Below are 22187 nucleotides of genomic sequence, written 5' to 3'. Positions count from 1 at the left end.
AATAACAAATCACCTTACTTTGTGTTCTGCCTTGCTGCTGCACTAGCCATGCCTTCCTAGTGTTTTACTGAAGCCCTGAATGCCCGGGCTCTAGAGAAGATTTTCTTTCAACACTCAGCAGTGCTGTGACCTCTAAGTCCGAGGTCAGAGCAAGTCTTATTTGTTTTGAAGCTTAACATAATTAAGCAGGAAGAAAAGAAAAAGGATTAAATAAGAGAGACTATAGCAATAGGAACTCCCAGTGGGAGAGACAACTACTTTTTATACTATGAGAAAAAAGATTTTGTCTGGGGGTGGCACGAGTAGACTGTATGTCCTTTAAATGTCTTTGAAAAGAAAGGAACAGACAAGAAAATATGGAAAAATAAATAAATTCAAAATTATAGGAACAAAGAGCTCTGTTAGGTTGATAAGTTATTTAAAAGCTGCAAGCTTGCTGGCATGTGATATAGTCCCTCTGGGTAAAAGCCAGACTAAATAATACAAATGGGAGTCTACCTTACTTCAAGCTATAGATCTTCAAACAGGTTTTGAATTTGACAGTTTCTCTTTTCATTTTTTTTCTCTACTCAGGAATTAAAGTATGGTTCTGCCTGAGATTTTGAGTGCAAGCATTCAGACTTCAAGAGCACATACTGTTACTATCTCTTGGGGAAGGAAAACTAACATAGGCAAAGGCCTTTGCTCTCTGTGTGTGCATATTCTTGACATACAAGTATGCATTTCAGATGTCAGATGTGTTAGCAGAACACCTGCCACTACAACTATTGCCAGGTGAATGTAGGCGTACCCAACAAGCCTTTAAAAGATGCCAGGTAAGAGATACATTGTTTATGTCAGCCCATGTGAGTGGGGAAGAGGAACTGATTTCCACCTTTCCCTGAGCCCTGCCCACCACTGATCTCTCTCAGTAGAACAGGCTGCCGTGCCACTGTGGTATATGGATCTTTCTATGCAGCTCCATTAGGAGGAACAACTTTCTGCTTTCAAGCTAAGCCCCTGTCCCAGAAAACATTCAGTCACTGAATGCTGAAAAAAGGATGATTTGAGGCATCTGGAAACCTGGAATTGCTTATTCCCACACCTCCATTATTACACAAGTTGGGAGAAGGAAAAGACAAGTCTTGCTATTACGATTTGGGATGTGTTCGAGGTCAGATCAAGAGAAGCTGGTCCAAGTAGTTGGTCCAAGCTAAAAACAAATACTGGTTGCAAAGGGAGTCCTAGAAGTGTAGACAAGATACATCTCCTTCCCAGAGCCAAAATCTTCCATTTTTCAAAACCAGAAATTGTTTCAGCATTTTCATTATTATCCTTCAAATTGTTGGTGATGAAGCATTTTAAACAGTCTGTGACTAAGTATGTGGCCTGGTAGGGTGCAGAATGCCTCTTCTGCAGTAATTTCTGTGCAAAGGGCTGGTGTAAGGCTGTACTGAGACACACAAATAGAATTTCTGGTGTTTTACACTCCTGCCCATCTTAATGATCCAGTCCATGAATCCATTTGTGGCAACTTTCACCATCAGCAAATTGTGTTGAATTCCTGCCTGAGAAATCCCAGAGAATGTCCATTGGATGCTGGCAGAAAATGGAAAGTCCTTCTCTAATATTGGAGTCTTGCCATTGTTTTCCACTTCAGATCTTGTTTTCTTGCACAGCTCCAGTGAGAGCAAAGGATGGTACTAGAGAGCTGGGAGAGCCACTATGACAAAACCAGCTGAAATGTGTTCTCTCATGCAAAAAGCTCTCTCCAGGAGACTATGCCCTGTAAAAACCCCTGTGACACAGGTTGTTTGTCATTTGTTAGTCATTGCTGTGAAAGCAAAAAGACCTTCACCATTTGCCTTTGTTAATCCAAGTCTCCAGTTCTCCCCTTCCCCTCAGTTCTCTCTCCTGCCCAAACACATTTCATTAATCTTACAGAACTTAGATATTTCCAGTCTTCCAAGCATGCTGGTGGCACCACATTCAACAGACACACCATAGCTACACATCTTTAATGGGACAAAATAAGGAACACAGACTTCATCTATGAGCAATGCTCAGCTGAGAGCTGAACTGACAGCGACCAGCTCAATGTGAGACATGAAGCTGCACCAGTTCATTCTACATTGTATTCACTTACCTGTTAGCTTTGGGTTAACTGGTAACCTTTTATTTGACCTTTTATTTACTCATTTACCTCTTGCCTTCAGAGGAACCTCTTAGCCTTTCATCTCAGCTGATTAGAAACAAAACTAAGACAAGCACTTCCTAATTCATTAACCAGGACCTTTCTTACAAGGTTTTCCAGCCATTATCAAATGGCTTTATTCTGTGGCCAAGCAATAATTCTCTGGTACATATCACAAAGCAGAAAGTCTCCTAGCTACTAATGGCACCCAATATTTACCTGCACACCTGTTCTCTCAACCCAGCTAGATGCAATGTAAATTTCTTTCAATAAAAATGTAAGGAAAAATCAACTTTAGAGGAGCAGAGTGGAGATGACAATGCTTTGGAGAAAGTACTACACATGACCTTTGCTGGAATGAGAAAACTGAGAGGGAAGATGTGCCTTGGGAAGAACACAGGTGAGAGACTGAGGTGTAATTACATCTAGTGCTGTCTGCAGATATGCTGAAAGAAAAGACTGGATATTGAAATATGAGACTTAATATAAACAGACTATAATGGGCTACTTGACAATAGTAGAGAAAAGGCCAGGGACATACCAGTTTTTTCTTGTGCTTTTATAACTACCAAGCAGTAACATTGCTGATATTAAAAAGCAGATCATGCATAGCATTTCCGCCAATAGCCCCATATATCACACCATCAACTTCATTAAAATTTGGCATTAAACATGCAAGACACAGTTCAATGTGTCGTGCATGTTATCAAAGTTATTCCTGGTTTTTAGAAATGATAATAAAGGCTAGGATAAATTTCCCAGTGCACCCTAAGGATGCAGGCTCTAGTGAGGATTTGGGAGGTTTTGCTCTACCCTGGCTGTACCTATCCAGCCTTACCAAGCCGCTTTCTCCAAGTCATTTCTCAGTCTCCCTGCTTCAGTTTCTCCATTAAAAGATTTTTATTGTACCGAATGGTTTGTAACTATCATAAAGTACTTTATGAGATCTAGCTATGAACCAGGAATTCATCAGTTAGGAACCATCAATGAAAGTGCCCAGACAACAATTTGAGCCTAAGCAGACGCATCAAAAAAGTCTCTTCTGCGTGGAGAAAATAAATGAAGATGTAAAGAAAGGCGGCTTACAAATGCTTTTGACGAACAAACAACCCACCAAAACAACCAAAGCTAGTACAAGGTTTGTCTACTATTTATTGTAGCTTTCCAAAGTGCAGAGTGACATTTAGATCTCTGGAAAAAACCTCAAGAGATAAGGTGCTCCTCACCACAACCATTCCTCCTCTGTGAGCAGTGACTCCATGTGCAATCGCACACATTTATAGCCTGCCCTTCCAAGCAGTGCACAGCTCTGGAGCTGCACACATGGCATTTGCAGTGTTCTGCCTGTGTTCAGGTGAAGCTGTGCTGAACAGAAACATCCTACATCTATTCCTGATCAGCACTGGAGTCTATTTCTCACGCACAGGATGCTTCAGCACATTTTTCTTTCTGAAGCCTAAAAATATCATTTCAATGGCTTCTTAAAGGTCCTTTTGAAATTCTATACACAGACCACACTTACTGCTGACAAACTGCATGACCTGAAGAACTTTATGCACAGTACTGCAGTTTTACAGTAACTCCACTAAAGCTGGCTATGAAAGCACACTGCATGCAAATTACCAATTGCTCTCTTGAAGTATTGGTGGAGAATTAGGGTTTATGTTTAACACTTCACATCCTAATGTTCAGAGCTGAATTTCATTTATTTTAGCACTCTCAAAGACAAATAGGCAAAACTGTCCAATAACAAAGTTCAGGTAAGCACCAAAATCCTGTTTTACTCATCGTGGCCATGATTCAGAACTTAGTTTTGCACAGAAAAATCGTACATCCTCGGCAAATGCTTCCAAAGGTGTGAGTTTCGCATGGACTCGACTCTCCCAGACCAAATAAAGCAGCTTTAGGGCAACGCCTTAGCTCTTTTCCCTGCACACCACGCAAGGCAGGGCTCGGAGCATACCTGCAGGGACAGGATTTCTGAGAGCTACAGATCGCCCGCCTGAGCCCACGATACCCGGAGCGCCCAGCGGTGCCTGCCGGGGCTCGCTTTCCCCACAGCGCCCCGGGGCGGTGCCGGTGCTCGGCCTGCGAGCTCCTGCCCCGCCGCGGGCAGCCCGGGCCGGCGGCACACGGAGATAAGGGCACGGCTGTGGGCCCAGGCGGCGGCCCGCCGACGGGCACGGCACGGCACGGCACGGCACGGCACGGCACGGCACAGGGAGGCGCATGATGAAACTCCGCGGCGTGTTTCAACAGCAGCTGCCGGCGGGGCGGAGCCGCGGCCGCCCGGGGCCGCCTCCTCCGTCCCCCGGCGCGGCGCGGACGGCGGCTCTGCGTGCGCCGGCGGCCAGCACCGGGTAAGGCAGCGGGGCGGGAGCGGCCGGGGCTGCGGCGGGCAGCGCCGGCCGGAGGGGCTGCCGGCCGGGGGAGCGGCCGCGGTACTCGGCCTCCTGCCGCGGTACTCGGCCTCCTGCCGCCGGCTGGCGAGGGAGCGGCGAGCCCGGGGGGATGCGCGGCAGCCGCCGGAGGAAGGGGCGGCCGTGTGGAAGGGCCCGGGGGGAGCGGGTGCGCGCGGGGGGAACCTGCCCCGGGTGCCCGCGGTCACCCAGAGACCGCGGGTTACCAGGAGGACGCTCCAGGTGATGGGAAAGCGCAGCTCCATGTGCTGAGGCTGAGGTCGCAGCGCCATCGCATGCCCAGATGGGACAGATGTGGGAAGGGGAGCAGTGTTGTGCTGTGCCCTGCTCCCCTTGGCACGCTTTTGCATCCCCTGTGTCCCCGGAGCTGTGGGCTGTGTGGCTCCCTGAACCGCAGCCCAAAGGCCGCGTTGGGCTGATGTCTCCAGCGACATCGCTTGATCGGGAGGGCCCAGCTGGGGCGCACGTGCTCTGTTGGAATTCGGGCTCGGGGAACTGCAAGGCCCCTGTGTGTGTCTGCGGGGCACCGGGGCTGCGGCGGGCCGGGGGAGCTCGGGGCTGCAGCAGCCCCGCTCCCCGCGGCAGCCCCGCTCCCCGCAGCAGCCCCGCTCCCCGCAGCAGCCCCGCTCCGCTCCCGCCACACCTCTGCCGTCTGGGCCTGCCACGCTGCCGATGGGGAACTCCAGTCTAAACCTTGGGTTCAAAACAATTCCTCCTTGTCCTGTCACTACAGGTCTTGCTAAAGAGCGTCCCTCTTTGTTACAAACCCCCTTTAAATGTAAAAGCGACAAACTAAAAGGATGTTTAATGTTACTTCAACATATCATACTCTGTGACCAGCAATGATTTGTTCTATTTGTGCTCTATAAATAAAAAAAATCATAGACAGTCTTGCTGTATCTAAAGGTAAAACTTAAACCTAATTCCTTGCTGGCTAAAATTTGCTTATCGTACTTTGAGCAGGTTTTACTTCATGTTGGTTAAGTCTGCTATTCTTTTTATCAGGCCTCTCGGCAGTTAAGTGAGTGTTAGCCTACATCTGTTATCTGTGGTTTGTAGCTGTGTGGTGGGTTGACCTTGGCTGGATGTCAGGTGCTCACCAAGGCACTTCCCTCTTCAGCAGGATGGAATGAGAGGCAAGAAAATATGATGAAAAATAAAAAACCTTATGGGTTGAGATAAAGGCACTTTACTTTTAAGGAAGAATGAAGATCATACACGAGCAAAAGGAAAAAATAAAGACTTTATTTTCTCATTCCTATCAGCAAGCAATGTCCAGCCGCTTCCTGGGAAGCGGGGTTCAGCACACACAATAGTTGCTCTGCCTTTTATGCTCCTTTCCCTTAAGTCTTTTATCTGGGCGGACATCAGATATGGAATATCCCTTTGGATAATTTAGGTCAGCTGTCCTGGCTACATTGCCTTCCAAGGTCTTGCCCGCTCCCAGCCTTCTGATAAGGGGGAAATGTTGGCTTGCATTGATGCTGTGTGAGCCCTGGTCAGCAGTAGCCAAAACTGCTGTGATGCCAGCACAAAACACAGCACTCTGAGGGGAGAATGAACTCCCTCTCAGCCAGACCCAGGACAAAGTGTCAGCTCTTGCTTACAGTGTTCATGTCTCTGTTGAACAGGTTCTCCACGTGCAGCTAGAGCAAGAGCCTCACCATGTGTGGGATCTGGGCCCTGTTTGGGAGCGATGAATGCCTTTCTGTGCAGTGTCTCAGTGCCATGAAGATAGCACACAGAGGTCCTGATGCGTTTCGTTTTGAGAATGTCAATGGTTTCACCAACTGCTGCTTTGGCTTCCACCGGCTGGCAGTTGTTGATCAGTTATATGGGATGCAGCCTATCCGGGTGAAGAAATTCCCGTACCTGTGGCTGTGTTACAATGGAGAAATCTACAATTTCAAACAGGTAAGTGTTGTGTACATGGTAAGGCAATTTTTAAAAATTTTTTTTTTTTTTTTTTATTTCAAGACTAGTGGATATTCAAACATCTTTAAAATGTGTTGGACTAGAATATCAGAAAAGAAATGGGGAAGTTAGCAAAGAACTAGTATTTAAAAGGAGGTAAATTATCTCAATGAGCTGTAAATCTGGTAGCTTGTTTAGCAGCATACTTTAATACTGAAAAATCACGTTTTAATTAACAAGAAGGGCAATAAGTACTTGCATCTTCAGGTTTGTTCAGTTGAAAATTAAGACACATTCTTCATTATCTCTTGGGGAGAAGAATTTCAAGCCTCTTTCTCCCCTTCTTCCCTCTTCATAATACAAATGCTTTTAGTCTGTCTTGCTCTTCAGTTGTTTTGGGTCGTCATTCTCCCAAGTCGTTGGGTATTGCATTTTTATTATTACCTCTCAATCTAGATGGGAAATGTCCCTTAAGATATAGTGATACATAGTATACATGCTTACATATTTATAAAAAGCAATAAACCTTGGAGAGGTGTTTCCAGTATGCCACAGAAGTCCTTAGGTGTCTGCAGCAGAAGTCAGGTTTGTTGTGGGGTTTTTGAGAGCCCCCTAAGTCTCTTAGGTGCAAAACAAGTAGCAACTCTTACATAGTTCCTAAAGGTGCTAAATGTCTCTGATGGATGTGATGCTGCTGCTAAACACTGTCAGTGTTCCTCAGTCCCCGTGTGAGATGTCCATGCTGCCCGTTATTGGCAAGATGATTCAGATCATCCGAATTTGATGTCAAAAGCAGCTTAAAACTGTGTCTCATTATGAATCATGCTGAATCAATGTGTAAAATGTGTCCCATACTAAATGTGGTAGCATCAGAAACGTTTGAATAATCTGAGATATTATAGTACTTCTAATGCTAATTTTATAGCATTTCTGATGTCACATTTTTTAAGTCAGGTCAGGCTGCTGTCAGTCACATCAGTGACATCAGTAATGTCATTGGGACTTTGACTGAATAGCCAGGAGATTTCATTCTTTTTCCCAGACTTCAAGTATCTGGCTGTTTGAAGGGGGAGACTTTGTCCTGCAGTACATGTGAAATCTGTTGTACCAACAGTCTGTATTACTTGCAGTGTTTTGCACTGTAGTTTTTCTGCTGTTGAAAACAGTAAGAATTATTCTCAGTCATGCTACACACAGTCTTGAGGGGACCTTAATTTGCAACACTTGCATTGCCACCTACAGGAATTTGTTTGGTTGTTGTCATTACATTATGTACCCTCTTTCTTTATAATGAGATTTTTCTTTCAAGCTTGTGGCTGAAACCTACCTAAGAAAGGATCAATGGTGAAACAGGTGCCTTCCTCAGGGCAATGACTTAATTATTTTTACATAGACTCAGTTTGATCTGAGGCTGCCAATTGTTACCCATAAGTAACAATTAAAACTAAGGAACTTAAAATGTTAAAGCATTGGTTTTGTGGGTGTTTTTGGCTTGTTAGAGTTTTAGTGAAGCCCTTTCTTTCCCTCTGTTTCATATGTATTGAAAAGACTATTAAGAGTAGCACCAGAACATGAAGAATATTTGATCTGACTTAAATCTGACAGCTAATTTCTTCCTCTCCCATTTTATATGCCCAGGCAGAGTGAAAGGAATAGTTTGAGGAATGGAAGAAGATTAGGCAGAAGGAAATTCTCTGCATAAAAAAAGCTGAGGAATTGCAGTTACTGCATAAGTAAACCAAAGTTTATTTCCAAAGTACTTTACTGTGCAGAGATGTTGCACATATCAATGTGTTTTGAGTTGTTCACTGTTTTTTTTACACAATGGCTGGCTCGTGCTTCTGAAGACCAGGGTCATGGGTTTGCAGTTTGACATCTCAGAAGTGTATCCCTGAAAACTTGCCTTAACGTGAATTGCTTCAGACTGCATTGTCAGTCTAATTGCCAAAGAGATGATCCTGGGTAAAATTTTTTTTATGGGTTGCCCCGGCTGGATGCCAGGCACCCACCAAAGCTTCCCTCCAAAAAGTGGACAGGGGAGAGGAAATACAGCTAAAGTTTCATGAGTTAAGGGCTGGGGGAGATCACTCACCAAATACAGTCATGGGTAAAACAGACTGAACTTGGGGAAATTAGATTAAATTAAATTTATTACCAACAAAATCAGAACAGGGTAATGAGAAGCAAAATAAGTCTTGAAAAAAGAAACCTTCCCTTTACCACGTTCTCCTTCCCAAGCTCTATCATCTCCTCCCCAGCAGGGAAACAGGAAATGGGGGTTATGGTCAGTTTACCACATGATGTTCCTGCCACTGCTAAAGGAGATTTCTTCCTCTGCTCCAGTGTGGCATCCCTCCCATGGAAGACAGTCCTCCACAAGCTACTGCAGCATGGGTCTGTCCCACAGGAACAGTTCTCCACAGACTGCTCCAGTGTGGGTCCCTCTGCCACAGGGTGCTCCAGGATAGGTCCCTCACAGGGTCACAAGTCCTCCCAGGAGACCTGCTCCAGCATGGGCTCCTCTCTGCACTGGTCTGCAGGTCCCTCCCAGGAGACCTGCTCCAGCATGGGCTCCTCTCTGCACTGGTCTGCATATCCCTGTCAGGAGCCTGCTCCAGCATGGGTCTCCTATGGGTTCACAGCCTTTCTCAGGCATCCACCTGCTCCAGCATGGGTCTCCTATGGGTTCACAGCCTTTCTCAGGCATCCACCTGCTCCAGCATGGAGCTCCTCCATGGGCTGTGGGTGGATCTCTGCATCCCCGTGATCCTCTGTGGGCTGTGGGACGCAGCTGCCTCACCACGGGTTGCACCATGGGCTGCAGGGGAATCCAGCTCTGGCACCTCCTGCCCCTCCTTCTCCACAGAGCTTGGTGTCTGCAGGGCTGTTCCTCTCCTTGCAGTCTCACATCCCTCTTCTCTGGCCGCAATGACATCTGCACAAAAACTTTTCTTTATTCTTGAATATGCTACCACAGAGGCATTACTGTCATTCCTGGTTGACTTGGCCAGTGGTGGGTCTGTCCTGCAGCCCAGACTTTGGCTCTGCCAGACGTGGGGAGATCTCCTGGCAGTGTCTCACAGCAGCCACCCTTGTTGTCCCTCCACTACCAAAGCCAGGCCATGCATACCCAGTACAACTTTGAACACAAAAGTATCATTTCCTTCTTTGGCAGAAATATTAATATAACTTTTAAACTGTGATTTTACTTGGAAGATTATTGTTATGGAACAATTAATTAGCAGCCAATGTTTGCAAATGTTTATTTATGTTTTTCTTTATTTTTTTTTAGCTGCAGAAGCAGTTTGGATTTGACTATCAAACGTTAGTGGATGGTGAAGTTATCCTTCATCTATACAACAGAGGAGGAATAGAACAAACAGCATCCATGCTAGATGGTGTATTTGCTTTCATCCTTCTGGACACTGCAAACAGAAAAGTGTTTCTGGCGAGAGATACCTATGGAGTCAGACCACTGTTTAAGGTGCTGACTGATGATGGATTTTTGGGTGTCTGTTCTGAGGCAAAAGGTAAAGCCAGTTGTGTTTAGTGCCTAAATAATCTCAGGTATTTCTGTTGGGAGGCAAACTTCTTTGTTGGGCTTTTCTTCTTAGTGTGAAGAGAAAATGAACAGTAAGTTCAGTAATAGATCAGCTATGTTTACTAACGTAAGAACTACACGTCACTAAAATAAAAACAGCCAAGATGTTTAATTGTCCTTAATATCTCTAAAATAACTTGCTTATTTAACTAGAGTTTTTTGAGTTCTGGAGTCCTAGCAGTATTGAACTCAAGATGTTTTATGTTAGGCCACAGTTAAATGTAGTCTATTGACTTAGACTAGACTTATGCTACAATAAATAATATTAGACTTTGGTCTTGGTGTTACATAGTGAACTAGGTAATTATACCACAAGAACTGCTAATCTGTAAAAGCCAAGAATTTTGAAACCCTACTGAAATTTACTGCAGCACTGGGTAATTTCCCAGAATCACATACTTTATTTGATGATGACTTTTTTTCTTTGAGATGACACATCACTGCTCTCCCTTTTAAAGTAATTATCACTAGTCCTGGTGCTATCATAAACAAATCCAAAGAGTGTCAAAAGGGAGTGTATTGCCTAAAATGCACTTTGGCTAAAGTTGACTTTCATTATTATTTCTGTCCCATGTATTGTATATCTATTTTATTATCAGACTCCAATGTAGGTTGACTCTTCTAATAGTACTGTGTAGTAATACTAGGTGTTGCACCATTTCTGTTGCTTGTGAAAAGAGAAGGGAAGTGAATGTTTTGGAGACTGTGTCCTTTAACACAGTAAATTACCAGTCTCTCTCTAACAGCAACTCGGTGTCCCTTTTGAGGATGTCCTCAAGGGGCATCCAGGTGACCAGTAGGTGCAAAACATCCTCTTTCACAGGGGGAATGGAAATGAGGTTTGGCTGTAAGTGTTATACCTTGGCAGTGGAGTAAGTCAGTCTAGAACCAATGAGTTTTGAAATCACTAAATATATGTCAATTAAGCAATCACTGCAGTGATGTTGTTTTATTGCAAACCCCTTGTTAGCTTGACTATACTTAATTTTAAACACAAAATAAGTTAATAATTGTCATTCAAATTCTCCTAAACATATTATACTTTGACCTGGCCATAATGTAGTCAGTTAGAAATGTACTTTTCCTAGTGCTCACAGGGGTAAATTGCTACTTGCCAATTAGTAAAACTTTGCTTTCTCTGCTATCTGCCTCAGCTTGAGATGGCTCAGATCTATGTGTACATCCTGCCAGAAGCAGAATCATGCTCTGGCCAGGACTGATGATGACCCAGAAGGATTTTTTTTTTAATACCAGATTTAGGATCTGGAGAAAATATTTGTATATAGTTTTAGTAGAGTGGCTGTTGAGTGAGGGATGGCTTAACCATTTTAAGTCAAGAACATTTTTTCTGACATTTTTCTTTTTTCCCATTTTATGTGTAGGACTTATCAACTTAAAGCATTCAACATCCTTATGTTCTAAAGTGGAGCCATTTCTTCCGGGTCATTATGAAGTGTTGGACTTAAAGCCCTCTGGCAAGGTTGCATCAGTGGAATTAGTAAAATTTCATAGCTGTAAAGATGAACCACTCCATGTTGCATGTGATACAGTGGAAGCTCTGCCTTCAGGTAGTACAGCAAAGATTTTGCTACTTACTCTGATTTAAGAGTGAAAAAACCATAATCTTTGAATGTAAAATTTGTATTGATTGGTTTAAAAAAGTACTATTTAAGAAAAAAAACCAACCTGTAAGAACCTTTAAAATGTGGGAACTTTAGAATTGTTTTTGTAGGCAGTCATTACAAAGATGGACTTGAGTATCCTTGTTATCAAAGGAGATTCAGACAAATATCTTTGTTTCCTAATTAGCATCATCCAGCAAAGTCTAAGTAACACTTTTTGGACTTTTTTACCCTTTTCGTTTTTCTGAGCAGGTTTTGACATTGACAAAGTGAAAAGCAACATCCGTATTCTCTTTGAAAATGCTGTTAGAAAACGTTTGATGGCTCACAGGAGGATTGGTTGTCTTCTGTCAGGTAAGGAGCAAGAACCACAGTGATTCTGTACCTTTTCTCTCTTTTGCCCATTCTCTAGTAGTTAAAGGAAAGTATATTGGCTGTGCTGCAATGTACCTGGAGTGATCTGAATCTTCATTTGCTTTTTAGAACAGGCAACAGAGAACTTCTTAGTTTGGAATAGTTTTCCAGTTTACAAGTATCTTGAAAGTCTTATGTTTTTTAAGTTTACTCTAGGCTGGGATCTTGGTTTATTGAGACACTGAGCATTTTTAAATAAGAAAAATAAATATAGTATTCCTGTTGAAAATCACTCAATATTCTTAAATACATGAGATTTATGCTTAGGTTGGTCTAAAAAGAAAATTTAATTATTACATTAACTTTGTGGAGATTGAACCTAGAATAAAGCCTTGGCATGTTTCAGAAGCAGGAGAATTCTTACTTCCCAACTGTGCTTTAGTCTCCATCCTAAACTTCCTTAATTTACCATATTACAGGAGACCATCTGGACCAAAATTATTTGCTACACTCTTTTGCAGATAAGGTAACAGCTTGTGGTACAGGAAGTTGTTCACTCACTTAGCTGGTCACTACTGTGATCTGATGGTTCAGTGTTACAGAGGTACTGTATAGAGATAAGGTTCTGTAACCATGGGTCTGACACTTTATTTCCTGTGTTGGTATGGCACTTGGTACTTGTGGTTAGAGTTCTGGAATGCTTTTCATGCATTCACTTTAATTACAACAGTAATTACACTCATTTGTCATGAATCCTATTAAATGTGCATCTGAATGAGAGAGAAGTGGCCAGGAGATACTGCTGGACCATTTCTTTACTGTTCAATCATATAAAGTAGGAAGAAGGTAAATTAAACTGGAAAATACATAGAGTTGGAAGGTTTCAGTAAAAAAGCTTGTTTAAACCTCAAATTTCAAATATCAAATTAGAAGGCAGTCAGCAGCTCCTCAGATGCACATGCAGGAAGCAAAACTATGTGCCCATATAAATGATACCAGAGTATCTCAGTGCAATTTGTGTATGCTTGGAACATCACAGAGAATTGCTTTTGTTTCTAATCATAGAGGGAATTCTTCACTGTCACAGTGGAAAACCTGGGTTTTTATTTTCCTGATTTCCACATCCTGAGCACTCTGTTTTCTGGGCTCTCCTTTACTCAGAATTTGTATGTAATTTTGACAGGAAATAGTTTTTTTGGTTTTTTTTTAAGATAGCATGTCCACAAAGGGGATCAGGGTGGGAATTTATGGTAATGCAATTAGCTGAAAAAATACATGCAGACTATAGGAAACAAAGAGAAAAGGGTTTTGCCTCATGCTTGTCAGAACTGCAGGCAGATGTGGACAAACAGGTACTGTGTTTTGCTCAGTACTCTATAGGAGAACAGCAAGCAGAACTAGACAAGGATTAGCAGAAATAGTTCATGATAATTAGAAGGTGGATCCTTAGAGTACATTTAGGCAGCTTGTGCATCTCTTGGTTTTATTTTCTGCTTGTTATACAAACCTGTTCAAATCCTTTCACTCCTCTCTAGAAAGAAGAGGAGAGAAAAAAAAAGAATGGAGTGGAACCCTTACATGAAGCATTCTGTTATTTTACTTAAGCAAACAAATAAAAAAAAAATCCATAGTCCTATCAGTTGACTGTCAAATGTGTAGGTAAAAGGAAGATAGGGAGTGGTTCTAAAATGGAGACTATAAATCCCATTTTAGTAGAGCTGAGAAGGGGTATATTCTCTAGTACTACAATATGTTCAGTGTACTTCCTGTTTATCCTAAATAAGGAGTTCCACTGATGCTTCTGACACCAAAAGTACTGATAACTGTTACTGACAATGTTCCACTAAAGTTGCCTGATTCTTTTATTAACAGAGGTAAATGTGCACTTGTATGAGAAGTACCTTGTATTTACACAGCTTAAAAATGAAGCCCACTCATAGGATTCCAGTATCTAGATTCCTTCAGGGGGAAGCAAAGCATCATTCAAACACCTAATCAGATGATTTGTTTTGTTGGCAGGGGGCTTAGATTCCAGCTTGGTTGCTGCTGTTCTTCTGAAACTGATGAAAGAAATCAACATCAATTATCCATTACAAACCTTTGCAATTGGAATGGAAAACAGTCCTGACTTACTTGCTGCCAGAAAGGTATCTTAAACATTGCTTTCAGTTTGTTCTGAGCTACTGAATGCTAAACAGTGTATATTAATGGTGCTAACTTCATGGTATGGCAATAATAATAACACTGAAAATTCATTTATTGCTATGATGTAAGTCAGTTTGCAGTAAATCATTTAGTAAAACACTTGCTGCTTAATCTTACAAAAGAGGCAACTGGAACCTTACTTATTTTCTCTTGCATTTGGAAAACTTTCATGACAGAGTCCTCTTGCATTGTTGTCAAAAGGATAGTACTTTGGACTTGTCTCAGTTCTGCCTCTGGGTTTTAGGGTAGGTCTCACTGTTATGGTTCCTATACTAAGGCATTTGTATATATGTTAAGTATTGTAAGTTAATTATTAAGTTTTGTACAAACTGTTTGGCATCTGGGGTATTAAGCAGGCATTCATCACTTTTGTGATGCTGGTTTTTCTCCTAAGGGCAGATATCTGGAATATTTAGAGCCTCTACAGATTCTGTTAACATTTTAGGCAAGCAGCTGGATGGTCTGTTGCAATCATGATTGAACACTGTAATTAAGAAGACTATGTTCTCTCTGGTGAGCATACCACTGCAAGTCAGAGCTCTGCTAAGAAATGGCTTTCCTTGGCCTAATGTCATAATTTTCATTGTAGTAGAAGAGAGCTGGTGCTTTCACTGAATGTGTTTGCTTTAACCACAATGTTTGTTTATAAAATGTTTTAGTTGAAAAGTGATGCATTATTTTGACCTTTTGCAAACAGGTGGCAGCACATATAGGCAGTGAACATCATGAAGTAATACTTAATACTGAAGAGGGGATTCAGGCAATAGAGGAGGTTATCTTCTCGTTGGAAACCTACGATATAACAACAATCAGAGCTTCTATTGGTAAGATATTTTTAATGGCAATCTTTGGTTTATATCACCCAAATAAAATTTTATGCAAACTTACATGGTCATCTATTAGATCCCCCAGCTGGCACAGAATCTGGGGACTGGGACTCCAAAATTCTGGTACCCAGAGTTATCTGTAATACCACACTGAGGCAAAAGCAGTTATTTACAAATCCCTGACTCACAAAGCAACTGTCAAGAACTGTTCTTGAAGCTTTGAGATGAAAAGCAATAGTTACATGAAGAAGAAATGTTAGATCTGCAGGTCTAAGTTTTCTGCTCTAGTAAGTATGTACCTTGGAGGAAGGGGGAAATTGACAGGTTTTCTGAGGTACTGACAGCAAATCACAGTTACCCTTTCCTTGCATAATTTTGATACTAATGTGAAATATTTCTTATTGCCTTTTGGTAAAGCAGGTTTAGTAACACAGTTTCTTATAATGTATGCCTGAATCTGAGAAGTGAAGGGAGTCAGCAGCAGCTTCTAACAAAGCAGTCCCAGCCTGATGAGAGGGGAAAATCCCTAATCCAATGGGGCCTTTTGTGTAATGCAAGCTACAGCATTTTACCCAGTTAATCTTGTGTCATCATAAAGGAGATATGAAGCCAAATAGGCAACACAGTTTTCAAAACTGAAGTCTCTGAGTGGAATTTCCTCCGTGAAGATTGGATTTAGCAATATGTAATAATGAATGCATTTCTATAAAAATTAAAGCATTTTACTAAAACTTTTTTCTGTCTTTTTTTTTAAATTTGCTGCTTAGTATAATAATGAACTAGATCCTTTTCTTTAGATTTGTAATACTTTCATTGTAAAAGTGTCCCATTCAGAAAGATGCATTGAGTGAAAGGCATAATTCTGTTTTATAAAAAATTCTTTACAAAAGAAATTGAAAAAAGGGCTTCATCCAGTTCAACTCAGAGTGGTGGAGAGTTAAACAGCAACTTTTGCTTTTCCCCAAGGCTAGAGGGTTTCTTCAGCACTGTGCTGGAATTAATCACGCACTTAATTTTAAATGGAGCTAGAACAACTCCTCTCTCTGTTCCCATGGGAATCCTCCAGTGTTCCCAGTAGACACATCTTTCTGATATTTTGAGGGCCAAGTGTAAATACACAGTTTAGATATATTTGCAGCACCAACTTAGTGTGGCTGTTGGTGGCTTTGAGTAACAATAAGATGCTACTTTACATCATTTTTTTGCTACAGAAGGAAGTGTAGGACACAAATTTCTTAAATGCTAAATTTTAAACTACTAGCTGCATATAGTACCACGTATGTAGATGTGCTTTAATAACTTTATAATTTTGTTTTTTGAAGGTATGTATCTTGTCTCCAAATATATTCGGAAGAAAACAGACAGTGTGGTCATTTTTTCAGGAGAAGGATCAGATGAGCTGACACAAGGATATATATATTTCCATAAGGTAAATATATTCACTATACAGAATGCCCTTGAGTTAGCTGCTTTTTCTGCCTTTCAACAGAACATCTGTGATACCTCGAGGTGTGATGTTTGAGAGTTGTCTTAACTGTATATTTGTTGAGTTTTTCTTCTGGGGTGGCATAAAATCCAAGGGATTTAATCACCTAAAAATAACTTTCTTAATCTTCAGTGGTTCCTGAGACTGTTATTTCTTGTATATAGTTTTTGCTGGTTTTGAGATCACTTGGTGATCACTGCAATTCACATGCAGGACAGCCAGCAATGGTTACCTCAGTGCAGCTGTGTTCCACCTGTGTGCTCCATGCTGTGTTTGTTTTCAGGCACCATCTCCTGAGGAAGCTGCAGAAGAGAGTGAGAGGCTTCTGAAGGAGCTCTACCTGTTTGATGTCCTTCGTGCAGACAGAACTACTGCAGCACATGGGTAAAATGTATTCCCTTGGATGCTGAGCACTCATAATTTAAAAGCAAAAGAAGATTAGGCAGGAAAAGACTACTGAGGATTTGTATGCCAACATGAAGTTGTAGGCTTAAGGAATTTGAGCAACAGTAAAGCACGCTGCCAAATTTAATCTGATCGGTGACTACAGGGCTCACTGTGTTGCCAACTGAAATATTTTTTGTCTAGGACTGTACTGGTCTTTACAGAAGCAGTGAATTAGAAATAGAAATATTCAGAGTTAAGGAGGGAAGAAAAACTTGTATTTGACTTTGAGGTCTTTGGAGGTTTAGACAAAGAGAAATCTTTGAATCTGATGATTGTCAGAACTAAAACAACATACTGAAAAAGGTATGTGCGTTAGGTAGCTGTCTGTAATAAAGAGATATTAGGATACAGTCTGTGTAACTGATACCTTGAAGAATCTCCAAATTGAGTGCTGTAGAAAATAGTATTGTTATACTCAACAGAAACATTTTACTAAAAGAAATACATTAATTAAACCGAGAACAATGTTGGAAAGCTGTCTGTAGGTAAGAAAAAATGGTATCTTTGGCAAAGCAAACAACTTACCTGTTGGGAGGCTTTTGTTGTATATTGATCCTGCCACAAAATGACTTGCCCAGCTTTTCTCGATTTTCTTGTGTTTCTCTTTACTAGTGCAGGAGACCTGCCATTTGCATTATAATTTGTTTTGTGCTGAAAATTTTCACCACACTTTGAAGGCTGTTTAATATCACGTGCTGGCCACTTTTGTTTTTCTTTGGACCTGCTGCACAGCACTGTTAGGAAGAAAGAACCCTCGTATTAACAAATTAAAACAGAATTTAAGGAGTTCAGATTTATGGAGAAAAGGGAGAAGAACTAATAGTAAAGAGGAAAGGATGAAACTACGCTTATCAGTTAGGAACAAGAATAACTATAAAGCAAGACTTGCAGTGCAAATCCTGTTACTATATGGAGGAACTGAGCCCTCAGTTTTTGATTACTGAATACTCAGTATTGGGTTAATTTGTTTGGTTTTTTTTTTTTTTTTGTAAGGTGGGTATTACCTGAAGTAGCTGAAACTTTTTATCAGAGTAGAAACTAAAGAGACAATGAAATTACTAGGATGCAGTATAACATTTCCTTTCATTTGTGAAGCTGGACAGCATAATGTCTCTTGAGCAGACACACCGAGAGGGATCCTTTCTGCTCAGGATGCAGTTACTGTCATTTTATTTGTTGCCTTCTGTGTCCTTAGAAGCTGTGGTATACAAAAGCTGGAAGGCTTTGTATGTGTGTATCTATCACTGGTATAGGAGAGAACTTGTGTGAATGCTGTAGGGCTCCTTTTTGGTGTTTCTTGACAACGCAAACAAATGTGGATTTCAGAAATGGCAGCAGAAGTCCTTGCTTGGTTCTATGATATGTTTACAAATGCTGATACAAATCCTAATGAGCAACTTGTAGTTCTCTGAGAGGAAGAGGGTTTTTTAGAATGTGCTTTTGCATGCATGTTGCAATGGTTTTTGCAGATCCCATAGGACTATAGTCTGTAAATTCAAGGCATATGGCATTAGAAAACATCGTAGTCTTTAGTCTGTGTAGACCATACACCTCACTTCACAAGTTGGTGAATTAAATTCAGGTAGTTGTAAATGCGCAAGTGAAATTGCTTCCAAGTAAAAGCAGAAAACCTGGCGTTTATGTAAAAGACAGGGAAAGCTTAGCTGCTGTGGAATTTGTAAGTAGATGACTTGTTGGATTAATTCAGTATCTTTTCTATTTATTCCCTCTGCTTAGCCTTGAACTGAGAGTCCCATTTTTGGATCATCGGTTTACTTCTTATTATTTATCTCTGCCAGCAGAACTGCGAATCCCAAAGGTACATAAAACTAGGGTTGGATCCAAATGTAAGTTTACAAATTCACTGATACACGTTCTAAGCATGATTGCTGAGTTCAATGGTGAAGTCCTCCACCCAAAGTCAAGCATGCTCTTAAATATTTTATTGAATTGTTGGGAGCCATTTAATGATCAAAACTTTTGAGAAGAATCCATTTCATTAGTGTTTAAATCCAGATCTTTGCACTGCAGTTCCTGAGACTCATGACATTGTTTTTTGTTCTGCAAACAGAATGGAATTGAAAAATACCTTTTAAGATTGTCCTTTGAAGATTCCAATTTACTTCCCAAAGAAATTCTCTGGAGACCCAAAGAAGCTTTCAGTGATGGTATAGCATCAGTAAAGAAATCCTGGTTTTCCATTCTTCAGGACTACATTGATCAACAGGTAGAATACCACTTTTTCCTTTCTCACTTAAGTGTATTAGATATGGTTGCCAGTGGGAGGCAGCTCACAGGCTTAGTTGAGAGAATAAATCAGGATGCAGCAGTTAACTTGAGTTAACTTGTGCAGGAGTAAGACAAACCTTAATCAATGTTCTTCTCGATGTCTGAGTTGATTGAAGACATTGTGATCCTAGTTAGAAATGCTAGCCCCTGCCAGAAATGACTGTAAGGAAATGAACATCATTTAAGTGTCTGGATTGCAAATTAGATTGTATATCAACAAACACAATTTCTGGGTTACAGGCAAAGCAACTGCTTCAGCTGAAGGCACTTGCATGAACTTACTCTGCAGCTGAGTAACAGCATAATGACCTTATAATGTACTTTCTTGTTTGCATCATTCATTTTTCAAAGCCATCCCTAGCTAAGCCTTTTTGCTTTTTAAAGCCTCTGCTTGCATTGTTAACCAGTGAAGACTTACAGCATTTTGACTCTGTACAAAGGATAATCCTCTCTGGAGTGCAGAGGTAGTTTAATCATGGAGAGGAAGGAATAACACCATCTTTACACCAGAGCTCTGTTACATGGAAATACATGTAGTCAAGCCTGTGGATGGGAGCTTGTCTGTCCTACCACCAACGCTTTCTTCCCCATTTTCTGGTTCCTCAGGAAAGAAAGTAGTTGGGTCAGGCAGCAGTGTTCTGCTGCCCGTTTGAGCCTGTACTGCTGTAGGAGCAGCAAATCTGTTTCACAGACATGAAAATTTAAACAGCGTGATGGCAGCCAAAACTGCTTATTGAAATTACCTCAACTGGTGCAACTATTTATCCTTCCTTTCTCAGCCAACTTAGCAACTGCAGGTGTCTTTGCCTCTGCATCCCAGGTCTTCTGTTGCTAAGAGCATGGTTATTGGTGTTGGTTATAACAGCCAACTCTTCCCCAAGCTACAAAAACAGCCTAGGAAGCCTGTTGGCAAAATGACTGCTTTAAGTTTTTGCACTTGTTTCACAGCAAAGGAAGGGTAGGAAAGAAGTGTCTGTGACCTTACTAACAAAGGTGGTTGTGTCCCAGAGAAATGGGCTTCACATTTCCTGCAGAGAAATACCAACAGCACTGGAAGGAAATACATTTTTGTATTTGTAAAGATCAAGTGAGCTAGTGACACAGGTTTGTTTGACCTGTCAAACCTGTGCCTCTAGAATAGACTTTTTTTTTTTCCCAAAACTGTGGATGTTTAGTGGTTGGTGAATCCTTGTGTGTCTTTAAAAGTTGAAGATATTTGCAGCTTAACTTGAGTTTTGCTTATGTCTGTAGGTTGATGACCTTTTACTGGAGAAGGCAGCGGAGAAATATCCTTTCAATCCTCCTAAAACAAAAGAAAGTTATTACTACCGCCAGATCTTTGAAAAGCACTACCCAGGGAGGAGCAGCTGGCTGCCCCACTACTGGATGCCAAGATGGGTTAAAGCTACTGATCCTTCTGCACGCACATTGAAACATTACAAGTCAGCTACCCAAGAATAGACTGTTCCAATAATCCTCGAATAAAAGTGCTGCAAGTGTTTTGTGTGCACTGTGCTTTAAGAAAATCAAACAAATTATGCAAACATAAAGCTTAAATCATCTTTAAGATGTACCTTGACAGTGCTATTGGAAATGAAAGCTCTCTGTTGTTAGTGTACTATTAAAAACTTATGCTGCTGTACCAAAACTTTGTAATTCATGGGAAAATACTTTCTGGATAAGGGACTACTTTATTTGACAGCTCTGTTTCTTATGTAACCTTGATTGTATTAATTTTCCTTGAAATCATTACATATATTTTAATGTGAGCTTTGTTTTGAGGACTTGAATCAGGCTGATGCAAACTGCCGCTGACGCTCTGAGCAAAGGGGAGTTGGACTCTAGCTATCTGGTGATTTGTGTTCCTGGGACTTGGATAGTATCTATATTATTCTATTCTGAATATCCTTCTACACACTCCTGAAATCCTTGGTCTAGTTTTCAAAAAGTATTTACATATTCCTAGCTATGCAGAGATGCTTTCTAGAGTTTATTGAGATGCTCCTGGGTGTGAATTATATGAATGGCAATCTTATTTGTTAGTGGGAAGCTACCAGTCAGCTGTTCTGTAAATATACCATCAGTTGAAAGATACTGTGACTGTTATCAAAGAGCAGAATGGATAAGGGAAGCCAAGTTATGTCTTTGTTTCTAACTCAAGGACTTCAGTTTTTATAAATGTATTTATTATTCTTGAAAAAATAAGAGTGTTAACTGGGTGATGTGTATCAGTCTGATGGAAATTGCATGAGTAAGTATTTTAAGAAATTTTTCATTTATTGTGAGTTTTCCCACCTGTATGATGAAGAAAGGTCAGCTGTGTTTTGGAGAAAGTATCACTGACAACAATGGGATCAGATGCCTTCCTTGGAAAAATGGGGGGAAAACTGCTTCAGAAATCGCAGAACTTCTGATACTCTACTGAAAAAACACCTGAAGTTTTACCCAAGATTACTTTTTATTGACTACTTAGATGTGTGGGTTACTTTTGTGAAGGTAACTTAAGTATAAGGGTGGTCAAGAAATACATACGTGTGCTGCAGATTGACTTGATTAGCATCATGCTCTTTATGAAAGCAAGTCTTCTTTATTGTCCCTCTTGACTAGGAAACCAAAGCCATTTTTTATTTAAAAGATTAAATATAAGCTGTTCTGATTTAAAACCTTCACAAAATGACTGGGTGTCTGTTTGTTGCTCCACTGTAATCCTGCATTTGAGTCTCTATCCCAGAAACTTTACTGAAACCTTTTGGTGGCACCACAGCACTTGTGAGCTGTCTGTAATATATTCCTGCAGCCTTCTTTACTTGAAGGCCATGTGCTTGTCTTTTTGGATTTCTTTGAAGCAG

General features: G+C 41.1%; 1 protein-coding gene across 1 annotated transcript; it reads left to right on the top strand.

Moving 5' to 3' along the window:
* Positions 1-4394: 4394 nt before the first annotated feature.
* ASNS (asparagine synthetase (glutamine-hydrolyzing)) lies at positions 4395-22012 on the top strand. The gene is made up of 12 exons (XM_071429050.1): positions 4395-4533; positions 6225-6507; positions 9800-10037; positions 11491-11676; positions 11983-12084; positions 14104-14231; positions 14987-15113; positions 16439-16545; positions 16886-16986; positions 18787-18868; positions 19121-19276; positions 20590-22012. Exons 2-12 carry the CDS (start codon positions 6259-6261, stop codon positions 20797-20799), a joined length of 1686 nt encoding a protein of 561 aa, XP_071285151.1. The 5' UTR covers positions 4395-4533; positions 6225-6258; the 3' UTR covers positions 20800-22012.
* The last annotated feature ends 175 nt before the right edge of the window (positions 22013-22187 follow it).

The sequence above is a fragment of the Agelaius tricolor genome, unplaced genomic scaffold (genome assembly GCF_023055355.1).
Source record: "Agelaius tricolor isolate 1412-34295 unplaced genomic scaffold, bAgeTri1.0.p SCAF_6, whole genome shotgun sequence".
Taxonomy (NCBI): domain Eukaryota; kingdom Metazoa; phylum Chordata; class Aves; order Passeriformes; family Icteridae; genus Agelaius; species Agelaius tricolor.
The sequence above is the reverse complement of the archived record's forward strand: the minus strand, read 5'-3'. Positions and strand labels throughout refer to the sequence as shown.

Coding starts and splice junctions, on each gene's coding strand:
- ASNS (XM_071429050.1), top strand. CDS start 6,259: ATGTGTGGGATCTGGGCCCTGTTTGGGAGCGATGAATGCCTTTCTGTG. Junction 6,508..9,799: donor AAATCTACAATTTCAAACAG/GTAAGTGTTGTG, acceptor ATTTTTTTTTAG/CTGCAGAAGCAGTTTGGATT. Junction 12,085..14,103: donor GATTGGTTGTCTTCTGTCAG/GTAAGGAGCAAG, acceptor TTTTGTTGGCAG/GGGGCTTAGATTCCAGCTTG.